The 24,691-nt window shown below is 46.7% G+C and overlaps 8 protein-coding genes across 8 annotated transcripts; 5 read left to right on the top strand and 3 right to left on the bottom strand.

The window, feature by feature from the left end:
- Positions 1-116: 116 nt before the first annotated feature.
- On the top strand, positions 117-1,261 carry AOL_s00112g58 (uncharacterized protein; the record flags this gene model as incomplete). The annotated part of the gene is made up of 2 exons (XM_011127088.1): positions 117-332; positions 401-1,261. 2 exons carry the CDS (start codon positions 117-119, stop codon positions 1,259-1,261), a joined length of 1,077 nt encoding a protein of 358 aa, XP_011125390.1.
- Positions 1,262-1,689: 428 nt separating this feature from the next.
- On the top strand, positions 1,690-3,156 carry AOL_s00112g57 (uncharacterized protein; the record flags this gene model as incomplete). The annotated part of the gene is made up of 3 exons (XM_011127087.1): positions 1,690-1,808; positions 1,902-2,048; positions 2,115-3,156. The coding sequence occupies 3 exons, from the start codon at positions 1,690-1,692 to the stop codon at positions 3,154-3,156; spliced, it is 1,308 nt and encodes a 435-aa protein (XP_011125389.1).
- A 610-nt stretch (positions 3,157-3,766) lies between these two features.
- Positions 3,767-5,878, bottom strand: AOL_s00112g56 (uncharacterized protein; the record flags this gene model as incomplete). The annotated part of the gene is made up of 2 exons (XM_011127086.1): positions 3,767-5,298; positions 5,728-5,878. 2 exons carry the CDS (start codon positions 5,876-5,878, stop codon positions 3,767-3,769), a joined length of 1,683 nt encoding a protein of 560 aa, XP_011125388.1.
- Positions 5,879-9,041: 3,163 nt separating this feature from the next.
- Positions 9,042-10,607, top strand: AOL_s00112g55 (uncharacterized protein; the record flags this gene model as incomplete). Its single annotated transcript, XM_011127085.1, has 7 exons — positions 9,042-9,212; positions 9,320-9,524; positions 9,592-9,662; positions 9,731-9,852; positions 9,912-10,246; positions 10,345-10,380; positions 10,441-10,607. 7 exons carry the CDS (start codon positions 9,042-9,044, stop codon positions 10,605-10,607), a joined length of 1,107 nt encoding a protein of 368 aa, XP_011125387.1.
- An 855-nt stretch (positions 10,608-11,462) lies between these two features.
- AOL_s00112g54 (uncharacterized protein) lies at positions 11,463-12,746 on the top strand (the record flags this gene model as incomplete). The annotated part of the gene is made up of 8 exons (XM_011127084.1): positions 11,463-11,572; positions 11,660-11,679; positions 11,767-11,821; positions 11,902-11,912; positions 11,981-12,010; positions 12,076-12,140; positions 12,253-12,349; positions 12,433-12,746. 8 exons carry the CDS (start codon positions 11,463-11,465, stop codon positions 12,744-12,746), a joined length of 702 nt encoding a protein of 233 aa, XP_011125386.1.
- Positions 12,747-13,553: 807 nt separating this feature from the next.
- On the bottom strand, positions 13,554-19,367 carry AOL_s00112g53 (uncharacterized protein; the record flags this gene model as incomplete). Its single annotated transcript, XM_011127083.1, has 8 exons — positions 13,554-13,867; positions 13,927-14,079; positions 14,140-14,566; positions 14,627-15,310; positions 15,370-17,039; positions 17,116-18,439; positions 18,526-18,725; positions 18,794-19,367. The coding sequence occupies 8 exons, from the start codon at positions 19,365-19,367 to the stop codon at positions 13,554-13,556; spliced, it is 5,346 nt and encodes a 1,781-aa protein (XP_011125385.1).
- A 2,720-nt stretch (positions 19,368-22,087) lies between these two features.
- AOL_s00112g52 (uncharacterized protein) lies at positions 22,088-22,746 on the top strand (the record flags this gene model as incomplete). Its single annotated transcript, XM_011127082.1, has 4 exons — positions 22,088-22,100; positions 22,172-22,351; positions 22,413-22,564; positions 22,627-22,746. The coding sequence occupies 4 exons, from the start codon at positions 22,088-22,090 to the stop codon at positions 22,744-22,746; spliced, it is 465 nt and encodes a 154-aa protein (XP_011125384.1).
- A 971-nt stretch (positions 22,747-23,717) lies between these two features.
- Positions 23,718-24,269, bottom strand: AOL_s00112g51 (uncharacterized protein; the record flags this gene model as incomplete). The annotated part of the gene is made up of 1 exon (XM_011127081.1): positions 23,718-24,269. One exon carries the CDS (start codon positions 24,267-24,269, stop codon positions 23,718-23,720), a length of 552 nt encoding a protein of 183 aa, XP_011125383.1.
- Positions 24,270-24,691: the final 422 nt, after the last annotated feature.

The following is a 24,691-nucleotide window of genomic DNA, read 5'->3' as shown; positions in this document are numbered from 1 at the left end:
TAGTCGACCTCTTCATTATCAAGTAGATCCGTCCCTCAAGATATCATATACCATCTATTCCGATTCACCCACATACCTAAACTTATATCTAATACCATCAAATATATAAAGTCAATATGGAAGAAAAAGGTACAGCCGGTCCAGCTAAGGCCGTTGATGCTGTCCTAGTACAGTCAGCTCCGATGCCAGAAGGGTCCGTCCAAGTCAAGGGCATCGATTTCAACGAATACACCGGCCGTCCGATAACCATCGACGATATAGTCCGTAACATGAGTAACATGGGCTTTCAGGCTAGTAATTTAGGGAAAGCTATTGAAGTTGTAGACAAAATGGTATATTTCCCCCCATTTTTTCCTTTCGCTATTTCTCTTGAACATCGATTAACGATTTGTCTTGCTAGAGATCGTGGAAAGACCCCGCCGACCCCTCCAAGCGCCCCACAATCTTCCTTGGCTACACTTCCAACCTCATCTCCTCTGGCCTCCGTGAAACAATCCGCTACCTTGTCCAACATCGTCATGTCTCTGCGATCGTTACTACGGCCGGTGGCGTTGAGGAAGACTTCATAAAATGCCTAGCGCCGACATACATGGGAGCCTTCCACTTGGACGGTGCTACTTTACGTAAATCGGGAATGAACAGGATTGGAAACCTCGTGGTTCCTAACGATAACTACTGCAAATTCGAGGATTGGGTAGTACCAATCCTAGACAAAATGCTTGAAGAGCAGGAAGCTTCAAGTTCTCTGCCAGTAGACGAAAGAATCCATTGGACACCCTCGAAGGTGATTCACAGGCTTGGAAAAGAAATCAACCATGAAGACAGTGTGTACTATTGGGCATACAAAAACGATATCCCGGTTTTCTGCCCTGCGTTGACAGACGGCTCGCTCGGCGATATGCTTTTCTTCCACACTTTCAAAGCTTCACCACAAATGCTACGGATAGATATAGTCGAAGACATCAGACGGATAAATACATTGGCAATGAATGCAGCGTGCACAGGTATCATAGTATTGGGAGGAGGAGTAGTGAAGCATCATATTGCAAATGCGAACTTGATGAGGAATGGAGCCGACTACGCTGTATTTGTGAATACGGCAAACGAGTTCGATGGCAGTGATGCCGGTGCTCGACCGGATGAGGCGGTTAGTTGGGGAAAGATTAAGATTGGAGGTGAAGCGGTGAAGGTTTACGCCGAGGCTACTATAGTGTTCCCCTTGATCGTAGCGGCAACCTTTGCGAAGGGTAAAGTCGAATAGACGATACTACCTAGGCACTTGATACCCAGGACCCAGGATATTTTGATATATTAGGGCATTTAATTAGAACCGAAGATATCTCGATTGCTGAATGTAAATGATTAATAGTGATGACTCTAAACCATGTGCCTGGGCCAGTTTCAGCCCTGCAGGTCGTCTGAGTGACTCAAACGGAGCTCCAATGCAATGCCAATGCTGGTACCGAGTTAGCCACCTTAAACAGCTGCCGCACGGCGCGAGATCTCTTTTCCAATGTTACTATTATAAATTGAGGCATAACTTCCCATGTTTCTCCTACCCCGAATTCCAGAAAATAACCTTTACACCGTACCGTTACCTAAACCTTCCGCTGCAGCTCTCCAGCCTCTTCTCTATTCCAAGATACGTATTCCAACCTCATTCAACACTGAATTTCAAGGTTGTTCAAAATGCCACAAACCACAACAAATTTTGCGCCAGCAAGAGATCCCGTCAGTTTGGACGGGAGGACATTAGAGGTATTGTACCCCAATGATAGATACCAAATTGTTATCCTCTTGGAGTCCAGGTAGCTGACTTAAGTTGTTTTAGGGGTATATAACTCAACTTCTATGTTACTGTGTGGATTTGTAGGACAAGAACTGACAAAAATACTCTTCAGTGGCGGTCAACTTCTCCGCACAGCAGCAGGCCTTTCCTCCCTTCTCGAACAACCTATCGAAATCCACGATGTCCGTGGAAACCGCGAAGGCAAAAAAGGAAAGAAAGGTGGCCTACGAGCCCAACATATCGCTTGTCTAACTACATTGTAAGCACCTTCGAAAAACTGGCATTTATATGTAAACCGAAAAGTAACACCATAGAAATTATATAGAGCGAAGTGGTCTTGTTCCAACACCGGCCACCTAAGAAACGAATCCACCCAAGTCTCCTTCCTCCCTCGTAAACGCAAGGCCTCACAGGTATCCTATAGATACTGGACCGAGCGTGATGTTCCCGGAAATCCATCTCCAAAACGCACAGCTACGATTGAAATAGGCGGTGTTGGTAGTATAATGCTATTGCTTCAAGCGGTACTACCATATATCCTCTACAATGGACCTAAAAGTGGCGAAGACCCAACGCCTCTACACTTAACCGTCATGGGAGGAACACATGTTTCGAAGGCACCAACGCTAGATTATTTCAGTCAAGTGTTCGTACCTACTTTAAAGAACCTCGGGTATCCTGAGATTACAGTTAGAGAGATAAAAAGGGGGTGGGGAACGGGTCCCACGATACCTGGTGAAATCGAGGTAGTCATCCCATCCATACCCGCCGGAACTACAATACCCGGATTTACAATGCAAGAAGCTGGGGAAATAGTTGGATATGATGTAACTTTCATTGTACCCGAAGATGCAAGGAGAAGTTTTCGAGAAACCTTAAACATCTGGTTCGAAGACCGAGCCCAGGGCGTTGATATGAATATCGTGAAAGATGAGGATTCAGGACACGGTACCCGGTTTTATCTGTTAATAGTAGCAAAGACAAGAAATGGATATAGAATCGCAAGGGACTGGATTTGGGATCGGAAGAAAAGGGACGTACACCAAGTTGCGCACGATATGACGAGAAAAGTGTGGGGGTGGGTTCAGGAGGAGATAGAGCATGGTGGATGTGTAGACCATTATTTACAAGATCAACTGGTTATTTACCAAGTTCTCGCGGAGGGTCAGAGTTTGGTTGATGGCGGAGCTCTAGGAGAAGGTAGCTTGCACACGCAGACGGTAAGGTGGGTAGGTAGTGAGGTTGCGGATGTGAAGTGGGAGACTGTGCTAGAGATGGGAGAGGATGATGATGAAAGCAGGGCTAGGGCAATGTATAGATGCACAGGCGTAGGGTTAGTGAGTTCTACAGGCGAAGGATGGGATTAAATCACAAGACGGGCGAGTAAATAAATTTAGGAACAAGAATACGATCAATCAAATATCAAGATGTCGTTGATTCTCAAAGTCAGAATGTTATGTGCGAGAGTATTTTCGTATTTCGGTATTGCGGCAGGGAAATGATATTAAAACAGGCGACACCAAAATCTCGGACCGTGTGAATCGATATCGTGAATCGAAGGGTACTTCATCTCTACGTATCGCGGTAACAGGAGAGTTCGCCCAGTTGTCGTGTGCGCGTGACAAGAAGGGCGACCATTTCTTCAGTTTGTCTCAAAGCGTCTACGATCATCCCAAACCTTTGTGCAACCTTAACGACGTGTCAACACATCTTAACGTCGGGTCAAGCAAGATGCAACAGATTAAGTCTAGAATATCAAGCCAATGAAATGTCATTCATTATAAAAGTCACAATCTCTACGACAGTATATTTACGTTTGAAAGATAAGAGTTCACACGTGCATCCAAGTTTAATTCTTGACTACCAACATGAAAAAGGACATTAAATATTACACCGTAATTGAAACAAGACGACATGAGTTAAAGTTTTTAAAACCAGACGACACCCCCAAACTAAATGCAAAGAGAAACGGTGCATTTAAAGCTTGAAGTCACCGTGGGCCTTCTTGAAGTCAACAATGAGCTCCTTGTCGCCATCGCTGATGACAAGGACACGGACGGCACCTGGGGAAGCGACGTAGGCCTCATTGATCTTCTTGGAGAGACCACCTTGGGCAACAACGGCGATTCCAGACTTGATCTCACCGCTGTCGGTGACAGTGACCAAGGTGCTATCCTCACCAGCGTTGATGACCTTGTATTGCTTGAAGGATGGGGTCACCATGTTGTGGAGGACAACGGATGGGGATGGGTGAGTGACAACACAGTTCTCCTCAACCAACTTGTGGCTGAAGAGGTCAACACCGAGGTATCGGTGCTGGCCAGTGGCAGAGGAGGTGGTGATGCGGATGATCTGGCATGGGCGCTTCTGGAGGATGACCAAGTCACCGACACGGATGTGGTGGCATGGGATGGTGAAGTCAGTGCTGACAGTGCCGGAAGCGACAGCAGCCTTTGGCTTGGGGGCAACGACCTTCTTGGAGACAGTGATGTCAACGTCAGGGAGGGAGTAAGCCTTCTTGGACTTGGCGTAGTAAGACTTAGCAATGTTGGCCTTGGCAGTCTCAACTGGGTGGAAGAATTCATCGACCTTGCGGCCGAAGTACTCAGCGTGGTGGTGGTGACGGGTGGAGTGTTCAGACATCTTGGAGGATTTGGGGGAGGGTTTCTTGGTTGGCTTCTTTTCCTTGGGCTCTTTCTTTTCTTTCTTTTCCTTCTTGACGATGACGACGGGTGGTGGACACTCGCAGTCTTCTGGGGCTTTACCGGACTTGCAAGGAGCCTGAACGGTAACTTGTTGTTGAGGGAAAGTAACGTCTACTTGCTCAACGTAAGTTGGGTTAGAGACGTAGACGCGAGGAGCGTTCTTGTAGCTAGAGAAGTCCTCCGAAGTAGTGGTGGACTTGGAGTCGTAGGAAGAGGATTCGGTCTCGACTTCGGTCTCGACCTCAGGAACCTTGATGTGAACGTTCTTCACGTGGAAGTCGTCCGAGTGGTGGTTGACGGTATGGAATTGCTTCTCACTTGGGTGAGCGCGAATTGGCAAAGAACCAGCGGTAGACTGGGCAGTGGTGTGGGCGGAGTGAGCTTGACGGTGATGAGCGGCGTGACCAGCGGCTAAACCTGCGGCAGCACCAGCGGCGAAAGCACGACGACCGTGATGGGAAGGTGCGTGGGAGTAAGTGTTTTCAGAAGTAACTTCCGAGGCGGTTTCTTCTCCAGCAGCTGAAGAAGATTCGTCTGTGCAGGAAGATGAGGAGCCGGAGCTAGAGCTGGAATCCGAGGAGGATGAAGAGGAGGATGAAGAGCTGGAGGAACTGGAGGAGGAGGATGAGCCTTTTCCGAGAGCAGCAACAGTAGCAACGCCGGCAAAGAACTTGTCTCTCTTCCTGAGTTTGATATCCTTATCGTCTACTTTCTTCTCGTCCTTGTCTTTTGCGTCCTTCGTCTTATAAGCCGAAGGAAAGAGACTGGGGGGAATGGGTACTCTCGCGTCAAAGTCCAGATTGACTGATTTCCAGGGCGGCCCTTGCGGATTTTAGACTCGAAGTCCTGTTATTTCTAAATCTTCCAAAAAGTACACGTGTTTACCGTGTACTAGTCGAAAGAAGTAGAAAAGACTGGGAATTCGAAGACTGAAACCCCGTATGAAGGATCCTTCGTGATGGAAAGATCTACAAAGAGGAGTCGTGAAAAAAGAAGTGACTTCTAAGCGTCTACTTCTCTTATTCAGTCTTGGATAGGGTCGTTAAAAAGCGGGTGGTCAATTGAGTTCGTGATGGTTGTGTGAATGAAAAGGGAAGAGAAAGAAAATGCAGTTGACGGCGGGCGGACTGGGTTTAAATGCTGAAATGTAGGAGGCTGGTGGACCGTCTATTTACTCCCATCAACCACCTCGAATTCAACGAACAACCACCAAGACAAAGTACACACACACACAAACACTACGCTGGATGTTAGCACCATGCTCATGCATGGCATGGACAGCAGCACTAAAAGATGGCTGGAAAGAAGAAACCTGCAACCAGCCTGCCCAGGTTCCGGCCAACCACCATCCAAAAGCGCCGTGGGCACCAGCACCATTTCCCATTTTTTGCTTCAGGCTGGGCCTCTTCCTTCGCTGGGGCTGGTTGTCACGGTGAATCGCTCCTTCTGGCAGGGACTTTCGATTGGGCTCCACTAGCTCGCATTTGCTCCACTCAGAGAAGACCCTTTGCTTCTTCCTTGACTGGGTTCTTGAGTGGTGGTTTCTCGAGGCGAGAGACTTTGTCGATTGGTCCAGCCGAGTGCCATATCGGACCTCCTACTGCGACAGCTTACATGCTCCTGCTGCTGACCCTTCATCAAAAAATGCGCCCTTTCTATCCGTACGAGTACACTTAATTACAAGTTGTACGCACGCACACGCACACATGCACACATTGTGCTATCTCGATGGCAAATAACGGCCGCAGTACGAGACTATCGACTGCTTTCTATCCGTTTAGATGTAAACAAATAAACTACTTTTTGTATCAGTGGTATCTGTTTTTGTCTCGCCTGCAACTGCAACAGCTGGGGTTGCAGCAGACGACCGCTCTACGGAGCAAATGCATGCGTCGGTGGATCCTACCTAACACAAAATGCCTGACAGAAGTCTCACAATCCTGTCACTGCAAAACACGTAGGTGACGCGTGGGCTAGTTTGTCCGGAGATATTTAATCAAGAATGCGATCACGATCACAAAGTTCTAGCCAATATCCCATCGGGCCGTCTCGATAGATCCTCGAGGACCCTTTGCATATGTATTGCATACAACCCTCAAAAACTTGAAGATGATGCAATATCACACAAAGCTGTCAAATGTTTACATCCATCAAAACAAATCTAAACGTGCCGTCCAAAAGATTGGAATTGTAGCTTTTTCCATGTCGTCAACAAGGCTTCTAACTGTGCCAATCTATCACATTATCGCCGTCAAAAATCGGTCTCCATCTGCTCATCCGGGGAACCCCATTGGTTGCCATTGAGCCTATCCGTTTATTTTCGTCGAAGGCCTTTCCACACTGCCGGTTCCCTATGGCGGGAAATTGGGCTTCAGGGGCTTGCTCTCGATCTCTGACCGTCCTCAGCTGAGATACCCCTGTTGATTTTTTGGGGTTCGCTATCTCCACCTAGCGATTGAGGAAATTAAACCTCGCCCATCAAGGATGTTGGTGTGCTCACCAAGGCCATCCAGGGAACGTCACCGAGAGAGAAAAAAGTTTTCTCTTGTCTCTTGATCCGAGGCTTCGGACAGCGCGAAGGCGGAGAGGCCACATTTTGCGATGGCTAGGAAAGGCGAAACATAACAAGAAGGTGCTGACAAAGTCCGGGAGTTTTACTAAACACTCATTTCAGCCGGGATGATGAAATACGATTGTTCAATGGCTGTATGCTAGATGTATGCGCGGGCGGAGAAGCATTTCCCGACGCGCTTGCTGCGAGTGATATCGTGAATTTTGTGCATGCGAACCAAACTCCAAACTGTTGATATAAAGCTCCATCCGGCCACCAATCGAGCAAGCTATTCCCACGGCATTGGAGCTATAGCTAACTTTGGCCACCTGCCAGCTGTTCACCCACTTCGAGAGCCCAAATTTAAGATGTTCTCCTTTGAAGCAATGGAATCTTGGATAGCATCGGTCAACCCCGGATACTACGAAGATCTCCTGTACTGATGTTTGAAACCTTGGAATTGATCTAGGTCCGCCTCGATTTCCAACATCAAACCGCTCTGCCTGCAAACTAGCTTGACCTGCTGCGGACAATTGTCTCAAGCTATGGTGATGAGATCGAGAATTCGAACAAAACCGGTGTGGATTTTCGGAAGCATCGACAATGCCGTGCATGTGCAAGTACCAGTACAAAGTCGTGGGGCGACGAATCAATCAATCCGAAACCCGACCGCTGATAAGATCCGTTTCCTGTCGTCTCCCTTAATATCTGGCTATCGATATGGTATAATAGTGCATGATATACTTGATATTGATGCTTGATACTATACTACTCCTCAGTACATTGGTTACGCTTGATTCGACCGATTGAAAGACGACCGGATTCGAGCTCCACCGGACTGGACTGGACCACATAACCGTGGGCTGGGCTCTTCGAGATTCAATTGGCACCGTAATCTCCCCAGACGCTGGTGACATGTTATTTTTAGCTACTAATCTAATGGTTATTAACTCCTAGCTGCTCAGTGCTATGGATGAGGAAGGGAAGCTATTGAAAAAGATCCCGAACTTCCCAGCTCCCGCTCCTTCCTCTCTCCAAAGCTCGGTCAATTAATCTTAAATTTTGCCATTCCTCGCAGTCGAGTCTGCAATCGAGCTGCCCGTCCTGTGGGCGCGGCTTTACCCCGGAAAATGCCAACAGCATCCCCGTTCATGACCTTGTGCATAGCCAAAGCCAGCATAGCCGTCCTACACAGTACAGATTAACCAGAATGAAAAAAGAAGTTCTCCTCCTGTCTTCAGATGCGTTTTTACATATGTTCGTTATTTGAGAGATGCGCACTGGGCTACTTGGGTTTACTAAGTACCTACTCCTGAATTTGAAGCCGGAATCATTTAATATACATTTACGTGCATAATAATATACACACGCATATCTGCCCAGCCTCTCTCTCCCTCTCTCCTGAATAGCTTCTGGTTCTTGTCCCGCTGTAAATACCCACTACTACTTGCTTACTGACTCCTCGCATACCTTCCGTCGAACTCGGATTACATCATACAATATAACGTTCACACATCGAAGGCGCCCGCCTGTGGTGAACAATTGAATCTGTCTGCAACACATCGCTAGCCACTGACCCCTTGCTTTCCCACATTTTGATATATCGATCGCTGCAAACCACGTCCTGTCTTCACTCCTTCCACAGCATCCCCCGGAATCTGGGCGTTTGTGAATATCGATCTCGGAAGCTCTGCTCCAGATGAAGCTCTCCTAGCTCCGCTGTCTAAACACTTGCATACCACGAAACGATGATGATCCTGTCCCATCGGCTGCTACCGGAATGATCAATATCTTAGGGTCAAGAAGGGTACAGCGACTACTCTTGTAAGCCCTGCTCCAATCTACATATGTGCATACGCTCCAGCTCCACATCAAACATGAATCCGGTGCCATGTCTAAGAGTAGTTCCAAGCTGACGCGTATACCTCGGTCGTACGACTTTCTTTTCCGTTAATTGTGCAGTTTCGTCGCCGCAACCGTGACCCTCTTTTACCTTATGACCTTGCTTTTCCCTGAGAAGAAGGACGAAATATCACCACTAATATTCTCCGGCCGACCGCCAACAAGATTCTTGGCTCCCGGCCGACGGAAAAACCTACGGTTGGAAAATGTGAAGGGGTTCTTTTTACAGGATCTGTCGGAGACAAAGGAGGACACTTTCAACGTCGTCGGTACTGACCTTCCATTTGGGCGACGCTTTTTCTTGAAAGCCAAAACGATTTGTGGTGTGGACTTTGGGAGGCTAACTTGTGGGTCTATGGTCTATTCGTGTAGTTCCAAACCAGGGATTTCGGATTGATACAACAAGAGTACTCGATCGATATTACGAATAAGCTTCCACCCAATGCGACACAATGGGACCATTTCCGAGCTGAGATCCTACGGCTAGATCGAGAGAAGTTGACGAAAAGGTTAGGTGTACTGGGATATAAGGTTCTATATCTATTTCGGCCATCTGAGAGCTGGCATCATAGAGGAGGTTGGTGTCCGGATCAGTACAATAGCTCAGATTGAATACCAACAAGAAGATTAACAAACATCGACAGAATCGTATTATGGAAAGGAATCGTGGGATTGTCTCTGGACACGGCAGGATGGGAATGGAACGGCCCAATGGGTAGGTTTTGAGCCAGTGCGGCTGAAGATTCGATATCGAATACGGCATATTGATATCATGTTCCTTAGATCGATGCAGAGTTAACTCCAACCGGAATCGAGGGGGCTAAATACCTTCACAAAGCGTGGAATAAACACCTTGGTAACACAAACCTGGCGGTACCCGAACTTTTTCTCTCTTCCCCGCTCAGGTATGTTCGAATATTGGAGTAGTCCCCACATTCTATGCTAAAGCTAATTGCCCCTCCAGCCGTGCCGCAGATACTCTCATCCATTCCTTTAACCTCACATTTCGCAATCCACGACCGCCATCCCCGGTATTTGTCGAATTCCTCCGTGAATCCTTCGGCGTCGACACGCACAACAGTCGGCGCTCCTACACCACCCTAAAGAAAAAATACCCCCTCTTCGAGTTCGAGGAGGAGTTCAGTGAATTTGACCCGCTATGGACGAGTTATCGAGACGAAACGGATAGCAGCGTTCTCCATCGTGCTAAAATATTCCTTGAGAATCTATTCCTCAGAAGAAGTGAAATGTTTATAGCAGTTGCGACACATGAGAGTGTTATAAAGGCCATACTTGAAGGTTTGTTCCTCCAATAGTTTAATTTTTTAATTTTTAATTTTTACGGCATTCGTATCGAAGTGCATAAGCTGACAACTTGCACTTTTGGCATTAAACAGCTATTGGACATCGTCAGTTTTCTATACCCGTTGGACGTAAGTTTTTGACCCCTGTTCTTCCCGGGTAGTCCCGCATTAACGTTACGATTGATATAGACATGATCCCCGTCGTTATCAAAGGATCCTGGTTTCACACTGGGGAACCACGCACCGAAGTCGAGAGATACAAGATGTTTTACAAAAAAAACAGAAATTGTACGGAGTTAGACCCGGTGACTGATCCGGATGCCGAACCCGAAGTAGACATGGACGAATTCGATTAATACATATAACAGCAAGCATTTAGCGTTATCTAAACAACAGCATTTACATCTTGTCTCTTTGAAGTCGGTAGCATATTGTTTTGCTTGGTGGATGATAATGGTTGGGAATAATACCCCGTTCAATCTATAATGCTCTTCTTTGTATATTTTTCCCCGCTCAGTTTTTTTTGTCCCTTTCGTCAAGATCTCGAAACCAAAAAATGGGTGTTCTGCTTTCGTATTTCCTTTTTGGATGTTCTTCTTCTCTCTTTATCTTCTACTGTATCATAATGCTTTCTTCGTTGCATAATAGCTTCTATCTTTCTTCCTCAGGCGTTCATGGATATTTTATTATCTTCGACTTGATTCAAAATCGCAAAACTTATTTCACTGACCAACCTTATTACTGAATACACTCGCAAAATATGGTGATGAAGAATAGAGTTTCACCGTCGTTGCTAGTACCAAGACTCCTAACGTTATACCTTACTGCATGGGGCGCAATAAGTTGATCTAGATCTAGATCTGAGATATCTCCGTTCGACCAAAGATCATCTCCACTTTATAGAATGTTGCATTTTAACCCCACAAAACCGCGTTGCCCAACCCCCGATATTCGCCCTATTACAATTCGATTACGTAGCTAGCCTGACGTCTGCGCTGAACTGCATGCGTACAGTTTTGGGCTCTCCAAGATAACAAATGACAAAAGAATAATAATATATTTAAAAAAAACAAATGCAAAGAACAGCATCGAGAAGACTGTCCAACATCTTAAACACCGTTTCCAAACGACCGATAGTATTCCAGACCAACCGTCGTGAAAGCCCATTTGCACTAGCATTTTCGAATCAGACCTCGATATCGGGCAACAAGATGGCGTCTTTAGGTATTAAGACACTTGGCGCTCAAGAAGCTATTGAGCTTGATAAGGAGCTTATGGGGTCTGGAGGGTATTCGTTGGATCAGCTGATGGAGTTGGCGGGGTATGTATCTATTTAACCACTTTAGTTCGTGATATTGTATGATCTTGTGGATTTGGTTCAGAGGCTAAGCCAAATAATCTTACACAGGTTGTCGGCCGCTCATGCGAGTATGGAGAGCAAAATTGACCCTTGAAATCAGATAATTGATACTGTAGCAGCTAATTAATTGTTCATTTACGAATTAAAACGAGCAGTTTATAAAGTGCACCCTCCTAGCAATGGTGAACGTATATTGGTTCTTTGTGGCCCGTATGTATAGAATCCTTTCTCTTTCCCCCTGAAAATTTCGATAAGGATGATGTTAATTAATCTCTGGAATTTACGTATAGTGGAAACAATGGTACGGATTTACAAGACGACTCAATAGATGAGGATCAAATACCGTACTTACTATTTTGATTTTTATAGGGGGGGATGGATTAGTCGCGGCTCGCCATTGTAGGTACTATAATTACATAACGTTCATACAAAAGGGATTATACTGACTAGCTTGCCCGAATTAGTATGGTACTACGGCTATAAGCCCACCATATACTTCCCAAAGAAAGGGAAGAATGAGATCTTCGAGGTAGGCTGACACGCATGGCTCCGTGTATCTATCCTCGGAGATGACTTTGAAGTCCTCGAGAGAGTGCGTGAAATAGCAATACATACTTAGATACTGACATGCTTAAAACCAGCGTCTCTCGACCCAAATGCAAAAACTAGGAATCCCGTTCACGGAAGATTATGAAACCGCATTAAAGGAAACTGACCATATCGTCGATGCAATCTTTGGTACTTCTTCCCTTTAAATAAACCCTCTTCATTCAGAACCCAAACTCATAGATAAAACACACACACAGGCTTCTCTTTTACAGGCACTACAATCCGCCCACCCTTCGATGCAGTAATAACTGCCATGAAATCTTCTCCACTCCCAAAAACCTCAATCGATGTCCCATCATCATGGGACATAGAACACGGCCCACCATCCGAGGGCCCAGGAAAGGATTTTGCACCAGATAATCTAATCTCTCTGATGGCTCCAAAACACCTGGTAAAGTATTTCAAGGGAAGACACTTTTTGGGAGGAAGGTTTTGTCCACCGTATTTGGAAGAGAAGTACGGATTGGATTTGAAGGGGTTGTATAAGGGGGTTGATCAAATCGCTGAGTTGCCTAGGCTTGAATAATGATGTGAGGTTTACTCGAGGAAGTTAGCTATGAACATCTCCATTATCGTGATTCTACCTTCTCCGAATTTTGGTTTCGGAGGGGGCTTTGATATAGTATGTGTTTTAGAAAGGACGGAGCACTCTTCTATCACAGCGATAGCAAATCATAGTAGATTCACCATTAAATCCTTCATTACAAGCAATATGAACATCGCAGTGCTACTAATGTAGATAAAATTCAGAAAACATAGTGCCTAAGCGGATGGTCGTAAATATGGAATTAAAAGGAACACATATCATAACTATAAACTGTTTTGACGAGAGCAAAATAGATAAGGAACAAGACCAAAAGCGAAGCTTCAGGTTTGAAGATCGAAAAAAAGGAATTTAAAGAAAATTCCCTCTGTCCAATGTAGAAGGTAGGATGCCCCGCTCGCCAAACCCGATATATTGCAATTTTCTGGCCCAATTAAAGAAAGACAATTCGATTGAAATCCACAGTCCCATGCAATTTAGCTGCCGCCATTACGGTGAAGAAGTGTTAAGCGAAGATGTAAGATTAAAAAGAAGGGGTAGAAGAAAGGGAACAACCCAGAATACCATGAAAACTTGCAGCAAAAGAAATAATTGATAAAAAGCCATAAGTCATGTCCGTGCCACTATATCGCCTGTAAATAAGAATAGGGAGAGCAAGGGGGATTTCATCAGAAAGATTTTAAAGAAAAAGTAGGTCATGGAATGCGGTCAAAGGAAATCGCATGAAATTATACAACAAAACACCCGATGGGAAGACATCAAACAAGAACCCTTTGAAACCCAGACTTTTTAATCCTTTTGTCCCTCATTCAACTGCAACTCGACAACGACCTGCCGGGTATCGATCTCGGGATGAACCATAGCCAACTTGATAGTACGTTGGCCAGCACTCCCACCGCCTTGGCCATCATCGAGGCACCTTGCGTCGCGTCCGGCGATGACTTGACGCAATCGGCCGTTATCTGCATTCCTGATTTCCACGAAGTCTTGGTCGAAGAGAAGTACATAAGGCGGGTAATGTGCACTAGCTTTGGCTTTGCCGACGAACTCCATGATGACACTACGAGAAACATCACCGTGCTTGTTGACGTAGACACCGCATTCTAAAAAAAACAATTGTTAACTGAAAGTTCTATAGAAAGGCCGCATGGAGGATTTTTACCTTCGTAGCATAGCAAAAATTCAATATCTGATAACCTGAACATGCCAAGTGGCCTTTGGTTACCAACCCTGAGAGCAATAGCCTGTACGTGGGGCGCTTTGAGCTCCGGAATAGACCATGGTTGCTTCTTGTCTAGTGTCATAACTTCGAAACCTATCCGAATAGGTTAGCTGAGTTTCATTTAAAGGGAACGATGCAAAGTTAATAGGATACCTTTAGAAGAGTGAATCGAAAGCGAAGAGTGGAACAAGCTGATTCCATAACACTCAGTTGGAATGTAAAACTCGTCAAACTCACGGAAGAACTCTGTTGTTCCTCTTCTTGAGAATCGACTCTTGCGTTCTGTGGCCTTATGAAATACGGGCTCTAGAACCTTGAATGTCGAGCTCAAGCCATCTTTGCGCTTGTAGAACACAAGCATTCGATCTTTCATCCGACTTGTGGCAAAGAAACCAACATCTTTGCCACCAGACAGTTTCTGTGGCGCTCGTTTGGCGGATTCGCTAACCGGAACACCTCCAGCAGGTGGGACAACTACATCCAAGTGATATGCAATTAATGTCCTGTCGGCGAGGACAAGGAAGAGACTGAAGTCTTCTAGCACTGCAATCTGGGTGACGCGGGCAATAGAATTGATAGCCTAGTTGTTCGAAGTTAGTTAGGTGTGTGGGTGTGTATAGAGCATCATGGAATTCCATACCTTTGTCCACCCACGGGGGTTCTCATAGTCAGAGATATAAACACCTGCGTCTGTTCCGATAGCCACCATTTGTTTTCCGTATCCCATGCCAGTGTGGAAGGTGGTGGCGCAGTTAACTTGAGCCCTCGTTAGGACAGCAGGTTTTGGACCAGAGTAGAGCGACTCAGCCTCCTTGATAGCTCTATCTAACGGTGTACCGCGGATGTTGACATCCTTGGGACTGGCAGCACCCGAAACGGCTTCGTAACCAAAAGCGGAATCCGACATGATCCTGATCCTGAATGGTTCCGCATTTTGCCTGAAAAGCGATGCGGCGTGGCGCTCCTTCGCCAGGATAATTTTCTCTACCCAATCAGCTCGGGCAGCCGCTGATGGAGCGTACAAAGTGTATGTGTTATCCTCTCCCTTGTATGCCTTTCCGAGATGTCGGATCCGGAAGGGATACATTACGTTATCTTTGTCCTTGGCATCCCATGCGGGCGAATTCACGGAGCCAATCGATGTAGAGGTTTGGGTATGAGTAAGGTTGTTAGGTCCGGGAGTAGAAGAATTTGGTATACTAGGACGTTGACCAGGTCCAGCGTGAACTTGCTTCGTGGCGGGACCGATGATCTTTACGCTACTCTTGACGACTGGTGCATCATTTACAGAGTCTTCAATAACGAGAAGGTCCATAGGTATTGGCTAGAGAGGGTTTTGTATTAGAGACCAAGTGATTGTCATTGGATATCGAGCCAGCTTACCATTCGGGATACATCGTATTTCTCGTGTTTGTTCTTTCCAGGGCCGGCAGCCACATCCTTTCTTGTGACAGTCTTCGCTAAGACCAGATAATGATCGAATAAAATGGCATGGGTTTCAAGCCATGTAAACCGGTTCCCGGTTCTTTGTAAGTCGCCTTGGTAGATGACCTCTCTACCTTTTTCTTCAAGACGAAGGTCCACAACCATTCCCGGTCTCATAACGAGTTTTCTTCCAAGATCTGCAAGTGTGACTCTCTTTGTCATCTCATCAACCCTAGCGTCACACTCGAGTGTTACGGCTTTGATCTCATCAATCGCTGCCTGGAGGGAAACCTTCTCGTCACCTTCCTTGAGCGAATGTTTCAAAATGGTCTGTAGCAATAGGCCATATCTCTGCAATCTCGTAATTGGATTCTTTAGGAAATGCTGCCATTCAAGACGACTAGCTCGTGGATCTTGCCGACACTCTTCGAGAAATCGTCGAAATAGAATATTTTTTTCGGATTCGTGGCGAAGGACGGCATCAGCCCATGGGAAGGCGGCAGCATATTCGATATAGGCTGGCTTGGCTCTTCGGATCCACTCCCGGAAGATGTCACTGAATCCGACGATCCATGGACCTTGCTCTCGCTGGCGGAACTTAAGCTGGGGTAGCAAGTGGTCCTCATTGGATTTTCGAACAGCTTCAGCTTTGCCAAAAACATCCTTCATGAATTGATCAAAATTCTTCGGTTTGATAACTTGGCTTTGCTTCTGCACGATCTGGAGCTGGTCATGATACACAACCCGAAGAACTCGCATATGGTCGAGATATTCTTGCTCGGTTTGAACGACTTCGTGAAGATTGTTCTGTCTCTCAACTTCCTTTTTGTTAACGCCTTCGACATCAGTAGCCTTGAGTTGCCAGAAAGTAGCCCAATCTTCCTTCTTCTTCTCCCTATCTTCGGGATGAGCGGATAGAGATATCTTCTTGAGGGTGCGGGCACAAAGGTGAGAGTAACATCTTCCGGGTGTGTCTGGGAGTTCTTCGCTATCGTCGGCATGAAGCCTTGGTGCGTAGCATCCACGGCCAGAAATCTGGAAGATAACGCCGGATACTTCCCGATCGGCATTCCATTTGACCCACTCTTCGTCCCTAACCAAGCAGTCGTTCTCCCAAAGGGTTTTCAGCACCCGGGTGGCTAGTGTCTCTGCGTCGGCAACGTTCATCGTGGGGACTTTGTGTGTGAATAACGCAACTATTGCCTCCGCAATACCCTTCTCCTTCAAAAACTCCTCGCCCTCGGTTATCGTCTGTAGCCAAGCAAAAATCTGGCTGATAGCCCAAGCCTCTTCACACTTCTTGAAATCTTTACTCGACAGCTTCTCCGGATCGAACTTGCGAGTTTTGATGGAAGGAAGGTCGATTGCACCAAGTGCAGTCTCATCGAAGATCTGGGATTGTGCAACTGCGGCACGGTTAGCCGCAGGTCTCGAAACCGGAGGCCGTGCCCCAGCTGGTTTCAGAGGGGCAGAAGCATCTGTTTTTGATCGGGCAGGACCAAGTGAACTTGTGCTTGTGTGAGGATAGTTAAGACTCAAACTACTTTTTAGGCGGGCGTCTGGGTTGACTGGGAGGTAACCCTCTCCTGCAGCGTTGCTATCGGACTTGGTTCGGTTCAACTCGTAGCCTATGTCAACCGATTTAGTTTGTCATATACTTCATTGATTTAACATAACTCAAGAGGGTATTAGGCGAAAACTTACTAGGGGTGGGATAAAATGACGGTTCCATGAAACCGGGATATACGTCATCCTCATCGCTCTCATCAGCAGTGATAACGGTCTTAACAGGACCAGTAGCAAAACCTTCGTATTCATCACCTTCTTGAAAACTGTTTCGTCTCTCTGGGTTTGCCAATCCACCAGTACCAAAGGTGTCAACCCTGGCGGCGGCGGACGAGAATGGGGCGAAGGGATGTAGGCCATCATCGAACTCGGGGTTAGGGTAAACATAGTCGCCATAGAGGGTTGAGTTACCAGTAGCAGTGGTACTCGTTGTATCTCTCCGATTCAGATCACCACTCGTGGTTACAGTATTCAAAGTCGTCACCGTGTTCACCGTGTTCATGGTATCACTTCTACCTAGATCCGTAGACCCTTTATGACTGGGGAGCACAGGTGCGACGTTGTCCTGACCGGCTGGTTTGAAGCTCGGGAAAGAAGGTTCGTCATCATAGCGATCGTAAAATCCCATACCCGAGAAACCACTAAGATCCATGGGCATATCCAAAACCTCAGAAAGTGGTTCTTGGTCCTGGTCTGGTGGTAAAGTTGCAACATGACCGTTGGTTATTTTATCTTGTGTTTCCCGGTATTCGTCCGCACGCATTGCTTCCCAGGCAGCAGCTGCTTCATCGCTGCTATTGCCACCGGGTGCGTATGTTGGATAAGGTAATCCGCCCTCGTCTGTATTGCCGGGATGCTGAGCGCCTGCCCTCTGGAAGAGGAGGTCAACGTCAGGCGAGAATTGTGAAGCAGAGGGCGGAGCTTGGCTTCTTCCGGATGGCGGCCCGGTTCCAGAGACGAGATTCTCTATATCAGCGTACAGAGCTTCTCTTGCATCCTCCTCCATTTTTTGACGATCGGTTGTGTCTGATGGCCCATGAGATGGAAGGCTCGGTAGCGAGTCTTCATTGCCCGTACTGTATTGAGGTCGGTTCAGACGCTGTCCGTTTGATCCGCCATACTGAGAGTCGACGTGAGGTGAATGAGATTTTGGAGGTGGAGGTGGGGTTGGGAGTGGGTTGCTGTATTCGCCTCCTTCATTGTGATAGCTTTGGTAGTGGTGTGAAGGTGGGGTACTCTGATTGTCGTAGTAGTTTGGGGACTGAGGACCTTGAGAAGAAGTCGATCCATAACGCTGCCCGGGGCTAGCTTTGTAGTCACCCTGGTCCTTATCTTCATAGTCCCAATTGCCTTGCTCTCCATTAGTATACTGGTCGGCGGGTTGCTGATGCTGCTGCTGCGTGGCTTGGTGGTAATGCAGTTGCTGGTATGCAGGAGCACCCGTTGTTGAATTGGAGTATGTCTGTAGGGGATAATTTTCAGTAAGAGCAGATGGAAAGAGATATACAAGCAGGTCATAGCGGAAATGATAAAAGGATACAAACATACCGAATATGTCTGCTGGTTTTGCAGAAGTGGCGGGGGCGGTGGGGGCTGGGGTAATTGATGCTGCTGTTGGTGCTGGTAATAGCCTCCTGATACAGTACCATGGCGCTGTGGGGGAGGTGGAGGTGGAGGTGGAACGTTCGAGCCATATAAAGCGGGATTGTATGGTCGATTCGCACCAGATGCACCATATTGGGAATTAGCTACAAGGATACGTTAATAGATGCATCTTCGATTACAAATACAAGAAGAAAGAAGAGAGAAGCTATACCAAATGCTGATGCATACGACGGGGCATTCACAGTGGGCGACTGTGGAACGTATTGTTGATATTGAGTTGGAGATGTGGTAGTCACAATGGACATCGTACGGCCGAGATGATTGCCTGGGTTGTAACCAACCTTGGGATGGGATGGCAATCCAGTAGGGAGACCTGGAAGCGGCCTAGAGCTCCCCGCCTGAAGATTGCCTGGAAGGCCAGTGGCGCCATAAGGCTGACGAGGAGGAGGGGGTGGAATGTTCGGCTGGGTGGGAAGAGTGGTCGAGTTCTGGGGATAGTACATCGGCTGGTAGCCGCTCGAGTGCGCTGGGGGAGTGGGAACGTATTGGGACTGCTGCGAAAGAGCCATATTTGACGGCGGCGCTCCATAGGCCGAAGCAGCCGGGGGTGAAGCCGCGCCCTCATTTCTGCGATCGTAGAAATTGGGATTGTAGAAGTCTTCGCCGTTCCGCTGCTGGAGCCCCCCCGAACCGTCGAAATATCTATCGTCTCCACTTCCAAAGCTGGGTGACCTTGCACGGAATCTTGGGTCGGGACCTCCGCCCTGAGGTTGAAGGTTCGCCATCTGGGCTGGGCTGGATGGTCGAGCGAATCGCCCAACAAAAACCGTCTGCGGTGTAAGACGAGATATAAATCACCAGAAGGTCTACTTTAAATTCAGGCTCCGAGGTGACCGAACAGGTTTAGTCGAAATCCTCCGAGAACGTCAACAAAATGATGCAACAAAATGAATCTAGGCAAAACGAACGGGCGACACGAAAGCCGAGGTGAGTTGGAAGGATGATGGAGATGGTGAAGAGGGTAAGGAGGAGAGAGACCTCTAAGGGTGAGGTTTGAGGAGTCGATGATTAGGCGGGATAAAAATCGATGGACCGTTGTGGATGGATGGATGGATGAGCTGTCTGGGGAGGAGAACACCACCACGACCACCACTACAACCACCACTATAACCACTACAACCACTACAATCACCACTGTCCAACCTACCTACTTAATTATTTACTTACTTACCCACTAACTAACTAACCTCTTGCTTACTACCTATTTCCAACCTAATGACTAACTACTTACACGGCTGTATGACCATGCACTACCATCAAATTTAAAGATACATGTAAGTAAGTACAACCACAGCCGCTCAGCAGGTGTAGGTACATGTACAATTACAGCTAACGGCAAGTGGGATTCGATTCTTCAACCAGCTCATGTTAACTAACGGCCTAATTAGTACAGAATCTGTCCGATGTATGGGGTTCACTGGCTACGGAGCTGAGGGCTGTCAAAGCTGCTGCCGTATCAGATTTAATCTGGATGAGACTCGTCCGCCTGCCTATAATTTACCGCATGATTCTAGGACGCTAGCTAAAGGAGCGAATGTGCCGGCCCTGCACATTTGCTGTTTTGGGCGGTCCCTGAAGTTACATGTTATGTCCCTATCAACATATTACAGGTCGATGCTGCAAAAGTAATGGGATATGCCAATCATGACCTCCCAGCTATTTACTATTCCGCAAGCCTTGTATTTGGGAATTTGGATTATCTTCCTGGGAATATTAGACCTTGAGATTTTGAATTTGCATTTTGCATTTGTCGTCCGCCCTTATCGAGTACGATATCCGAGGCCAGCCTACGCTAAGACATTCCCTACATAAGCACATGTGCTGCACCCTTCAATCAACAGGCGCCCCACCCTGCATCCGGGACGGGCAAGCGTCTACCGTTGTTCACGGTCAGGACGGACACGGTGTAGCCGCAAATTGCTTCTGCTGGTCGCCTTACCATGAATTGATACACGATATCAAGTTTTGCATCACTCGGTGTCAAGACATAAATTAAGTATGTACCTACAATATTGGACAATCGCTGGCAATGTCACCTTAGTAACAAAAATTCGGTGATGCACCGGCTGCTCTCCGTGGATCCGAATTCAGAAAACCCCCGTCCAGGGTCACTGCGGCCTGGGGCATCCAACAGTCCCCCATGATTGGTTGTAGGTGCCTGTCACAATTCCTTCTAAGGAAGCACCGGAGTCTACGTACAACTTCTGGCGCAGCACGCTACCTAAACAGTTAGCTAAGCTTATGAGCTTTCACCTGCATCTTGCACTTGCAGGCTACACATATACATATTCCTTTTTACTCTTTGCTAGGAGATAATATCGATATCTGACATCCGTGCATGCCTCAGGCCTACGCATGTTCAATCCAGTGGTATGCCTAGTACCATCCAGGCAAGTACACTCTGCAAAGGGTGAGAATCCGCCACCAAGGCATCCCTAGAGTCGCGTTTTCGATTTCAAGTGCCGAACTCCGGTCTTCTTACCCTTCTCAGAGCATAAGTTGACTACTTACTTAAGTAGTTATTGGGGCATGTGGAGAAGAAGAAGTTCGTCTCTTACTTCGACAAAATAATCAGAGCGGCTTTGTGTTGAAGTTTTGAAGGTACAGACAGCCGCCAACACACCAACACAAATTTAATGTTCGGTAGCTTGGTCGTGTGTAACCGCGAACATGAGAAAATTTATAAAGCGTGGCCACTGCATCCGGTCCAATATGACCTCAGCGGCCACGGTTGTAAATTAGGGCCGGGTGGCCAGTGGATGTCGATACCGATATTGACCGATATTGATATTGATAGCCCAGACATCGCCGCCATTTCTTCTATAGACTCAAGTCGAAGGACTTATGAGCCGAAGTGTAACCGGCCCAACCCAAATCGCCCTCGAGATCTCCGGGCCGAACTCTGCGCGAGTCAGTTGCAGCTCTAAATCTGCACAGAACCTAATTTGGCGTCAATTGCAATGCAGTTAAACGGCATAGATAAAGTGGGCCATTTCTTCCTTGCCTCGGCCGGAGTATCCAATTGGAGCCATTCTCTCCAAGATCTATTCTGTCCTGTAATTGTAATCAACCGTGTCAGAAAGGGTCTGGGCCAAGCTTAATAATAATGACGATAGAGCTGCCCCGCATTAGCAAAAAAAAAGTGTTTGTGCGAGGAGAGGGGCATATTTATAGCATGTCGTCACTTCCGCATTCCACACCTTCCCACCACCACCACCACATCCATCAGAATTCGAACCTGCAGAAACTCTCTCATCAGTCCACCTTCGAGATACCGAACTTGAATTGTCAGTAGGAAGAAACCCCCTCACCTGCATAAGAAACTCTCCTTCCCGGGGCTAGTCTTCCATGTGCCATATCCCCGCCAATGTCTGTTCGTTGGAGCTAACCGTTGGCCCCGGAATCATCCAGAAGCTCCCCAGTAATCTAATCCAAACAAGTCAAAATGGTTAAAGCAGGTACGGGATCAGATAAAGAATTAATTTTCCGATGCAATTGGTACCGGTAACATGGAACTGACGTCGACTAGTCGCCGTTCTTCGTGGAGACGCCAACGTTGCGGGAGTTGTCACCTTCACCCAAGAGTCCGAGTCCTCCCCAACCACCATTGAGTATGAGATCTCTGGAAATGATGCCAATGCTCAACGTGGCTTCCATATCCATACCTTCGGTGATAATACCAATGGTTGCACCTCTGCCGGTCCTCACTGTAAGCTATACTCTCTTCATGCTATGTCGATATAAGGCGTATATTCTAAAGAAGGACTTAGTCAACCCCTTCGGAAAGACCCACGGTGCTCCATCGGATGAGAACCGCCATGTCGGTGACCTTGGAAACATCACCACTGATGGCTCCGGTGTCGCAAAGGGTACTATCACCGACAGCCAAGTCTCTCTGATTGGACCTAATAGCATCCTCGGAGTGAGTGCCGAGTCTTTGCCTTCCATTATAAAGAGCTGAATTACTAACACAACTGACAATAGCGAACTGTTGTTGTTCACGCTGGTACTGATGATCTCGGAAAGGGTGGTCACGCTGATTCTTTGACTACCGGAAATGCTGGTGGTCGTCCAGCTTGTGGTGTCATTGGTATCTCCCAGTAAATCTATGTTGGATAACTGCTTTATTCAATCCTTAGTTTTCTAGTATCAGCTTGAGGATCTAGCAAAGGGAACAAAGTAGTTTGGATGGCTAGCAATTTAATATTCGTACGGGGTGGTCATATTTGTTTGCAGCTTCCTACCTAGATACCAATCACAATACCAAAATCAATATTCTTAGTGTCCATCTGACCATGAATGAACAGCAGCAATTGATTCTGGTTTACGAGATAAAATATTCCCAAATGCACATCAAAGGGTATATCCTAGATTAATTATATGAAACGTATGTTGATGTAAAGAACTAGTTCAGACAAGATAGCTAGCTGTGTGGTGCCTGATTCGACGCCGAACCCCCTCCCAAAGTCGGCAGGCACGTGACAATTTTCACCTTCAAAAGCTGTGCAAAAAATGGCATAAATTCTGGCGAACTTCTTTTATGAAAAAAGGGGGTATTCAGACATGCAGATTTCTGAGCAAAATCTGCACTAGTTTTGTAGAAACCGGATTTTTCCCCTAGTAACCAGGCCTCGATTCTCATATAAATAGCCACCCAACGACTTCAAAATCCCGTTTTTCACGCTTCTAAAATCCCGTTTTACTAGTGTCTATTTTCATCGAATTTCGTCACATGACTTGTACGAGAGTATACGTTGCTATGCAGAGGATATTGATCGAAAGTTTTACGAAAAGGACCCACGGGGTGTATATAGGTAAGTACTACTTATTATATACTTATATATATGCGAAGTTCGTTCGTATTATATTTTTCCATCGCCAGCAGCTGCGCACCCCATACTACTATTAAAGTCTCTATATATTTACAAGAATATGAATATAACTAAATACAAATGCTGTAAATGCTGTAAATGCTGTAAGTTTTAACGAAATTGGGCTTCAGGACAAATCGCTCCATTATCGTCTGTCATCATCATCACACACAAAGCTCGAAAGCTCCAACAACGGCGCACCCCCTAATAAGGTGGTCCGTAAATCATCTTCAACTTAACATCCCTACACCCTGCCTTCTTGGCTCCATGGTGAATAGTCCATCCTTTCCCTGCAGTATTTGGGCACGCTTGCCAGTTCCAATCACCCTCAGCTGTCAAGTAAAAAGTTCCCTGAATATCACAGCTAGTAGAGAAAACATTCGTCTGGACGAGCCCCTTCTTTGGCAAGTCCTTGCTGAACTTCAACTGTTTTCCACAGGAGCTGGTACCACTGCCAGTAGAGTAGAGGTATCCAGGAATGAGATATTTGTAGCCTGGACCGGGCATATAGATCTTATTGCCGTCGGTGTAAGGCCAGATAACGGAGTCAGGGTTGGGGAGGTCAACACCAACGACACCGTTGGAGATGGAGACGACTTTGTTGTTTAGACCGTTGGTGGAGTTAATGCGGACGAGGAATCCGGTGTGTTCTTGTGGGCTGCACAGAGCACGAGAAGAGAGGTCCGGATTGGCGGTTGGGAGGGCAGAGGCCGCACCCGCAAGGAGAGTAGTGAAGAGGAGGGATTTAAGTTGCATTTTGGCGGAAGCGGAATAGATATTATATTAAAGTACTTGGTATTTTTTTTTGGAGCTATAGCTGTTATAAACGAATGTATGATATCGGTGGTGGTGAAGTTAAGACTTTTTGAATCCCGATCCTCAACGGCATCTCCTCCCCCTATATATATACAAGATATTTGCCCCATACTCCTAGTTTGAAGGCAATTCTATAAGAACCTGACTAAACCCGACTGAATCAGCTGCAGCTATAGCTTTACGCATATACAATCGTCATAAATGCAACATCACTGTGCTTCCTTCTTGAGAAAGAAAGTTTTTCAGCAGAGTCGAGTCTTGAACAGGGTCTCACACCAAAAAAGCTTAACACGAAGAAATTATTATTCAATGCAAGGATGTGAGAAATTATCCCGATTCGGCTGCACCCGCGCTTTCTTGCA

The sequence above is a fragment of the Orbilia oligospora genome (genome assembly GCF_000225545.1).
Source record: "Orbilia oligospora ATCC 24927 unplaced genomic scaffold scaffold00112, whole genome shotgun sequence".
Classification (NCBI taxonomy): domain Eukaryota; kingdom Fungi; phylum Ascomycota; class Orbiliomycetes; order Orbiliales; family Orbiliaceae; genus Orbilia; species Orbilia oligospora.
Note: the sequence above shows the minus strand (reverse complement) of the source record. Positions and strands in the feature narration are given on the sequence as shown.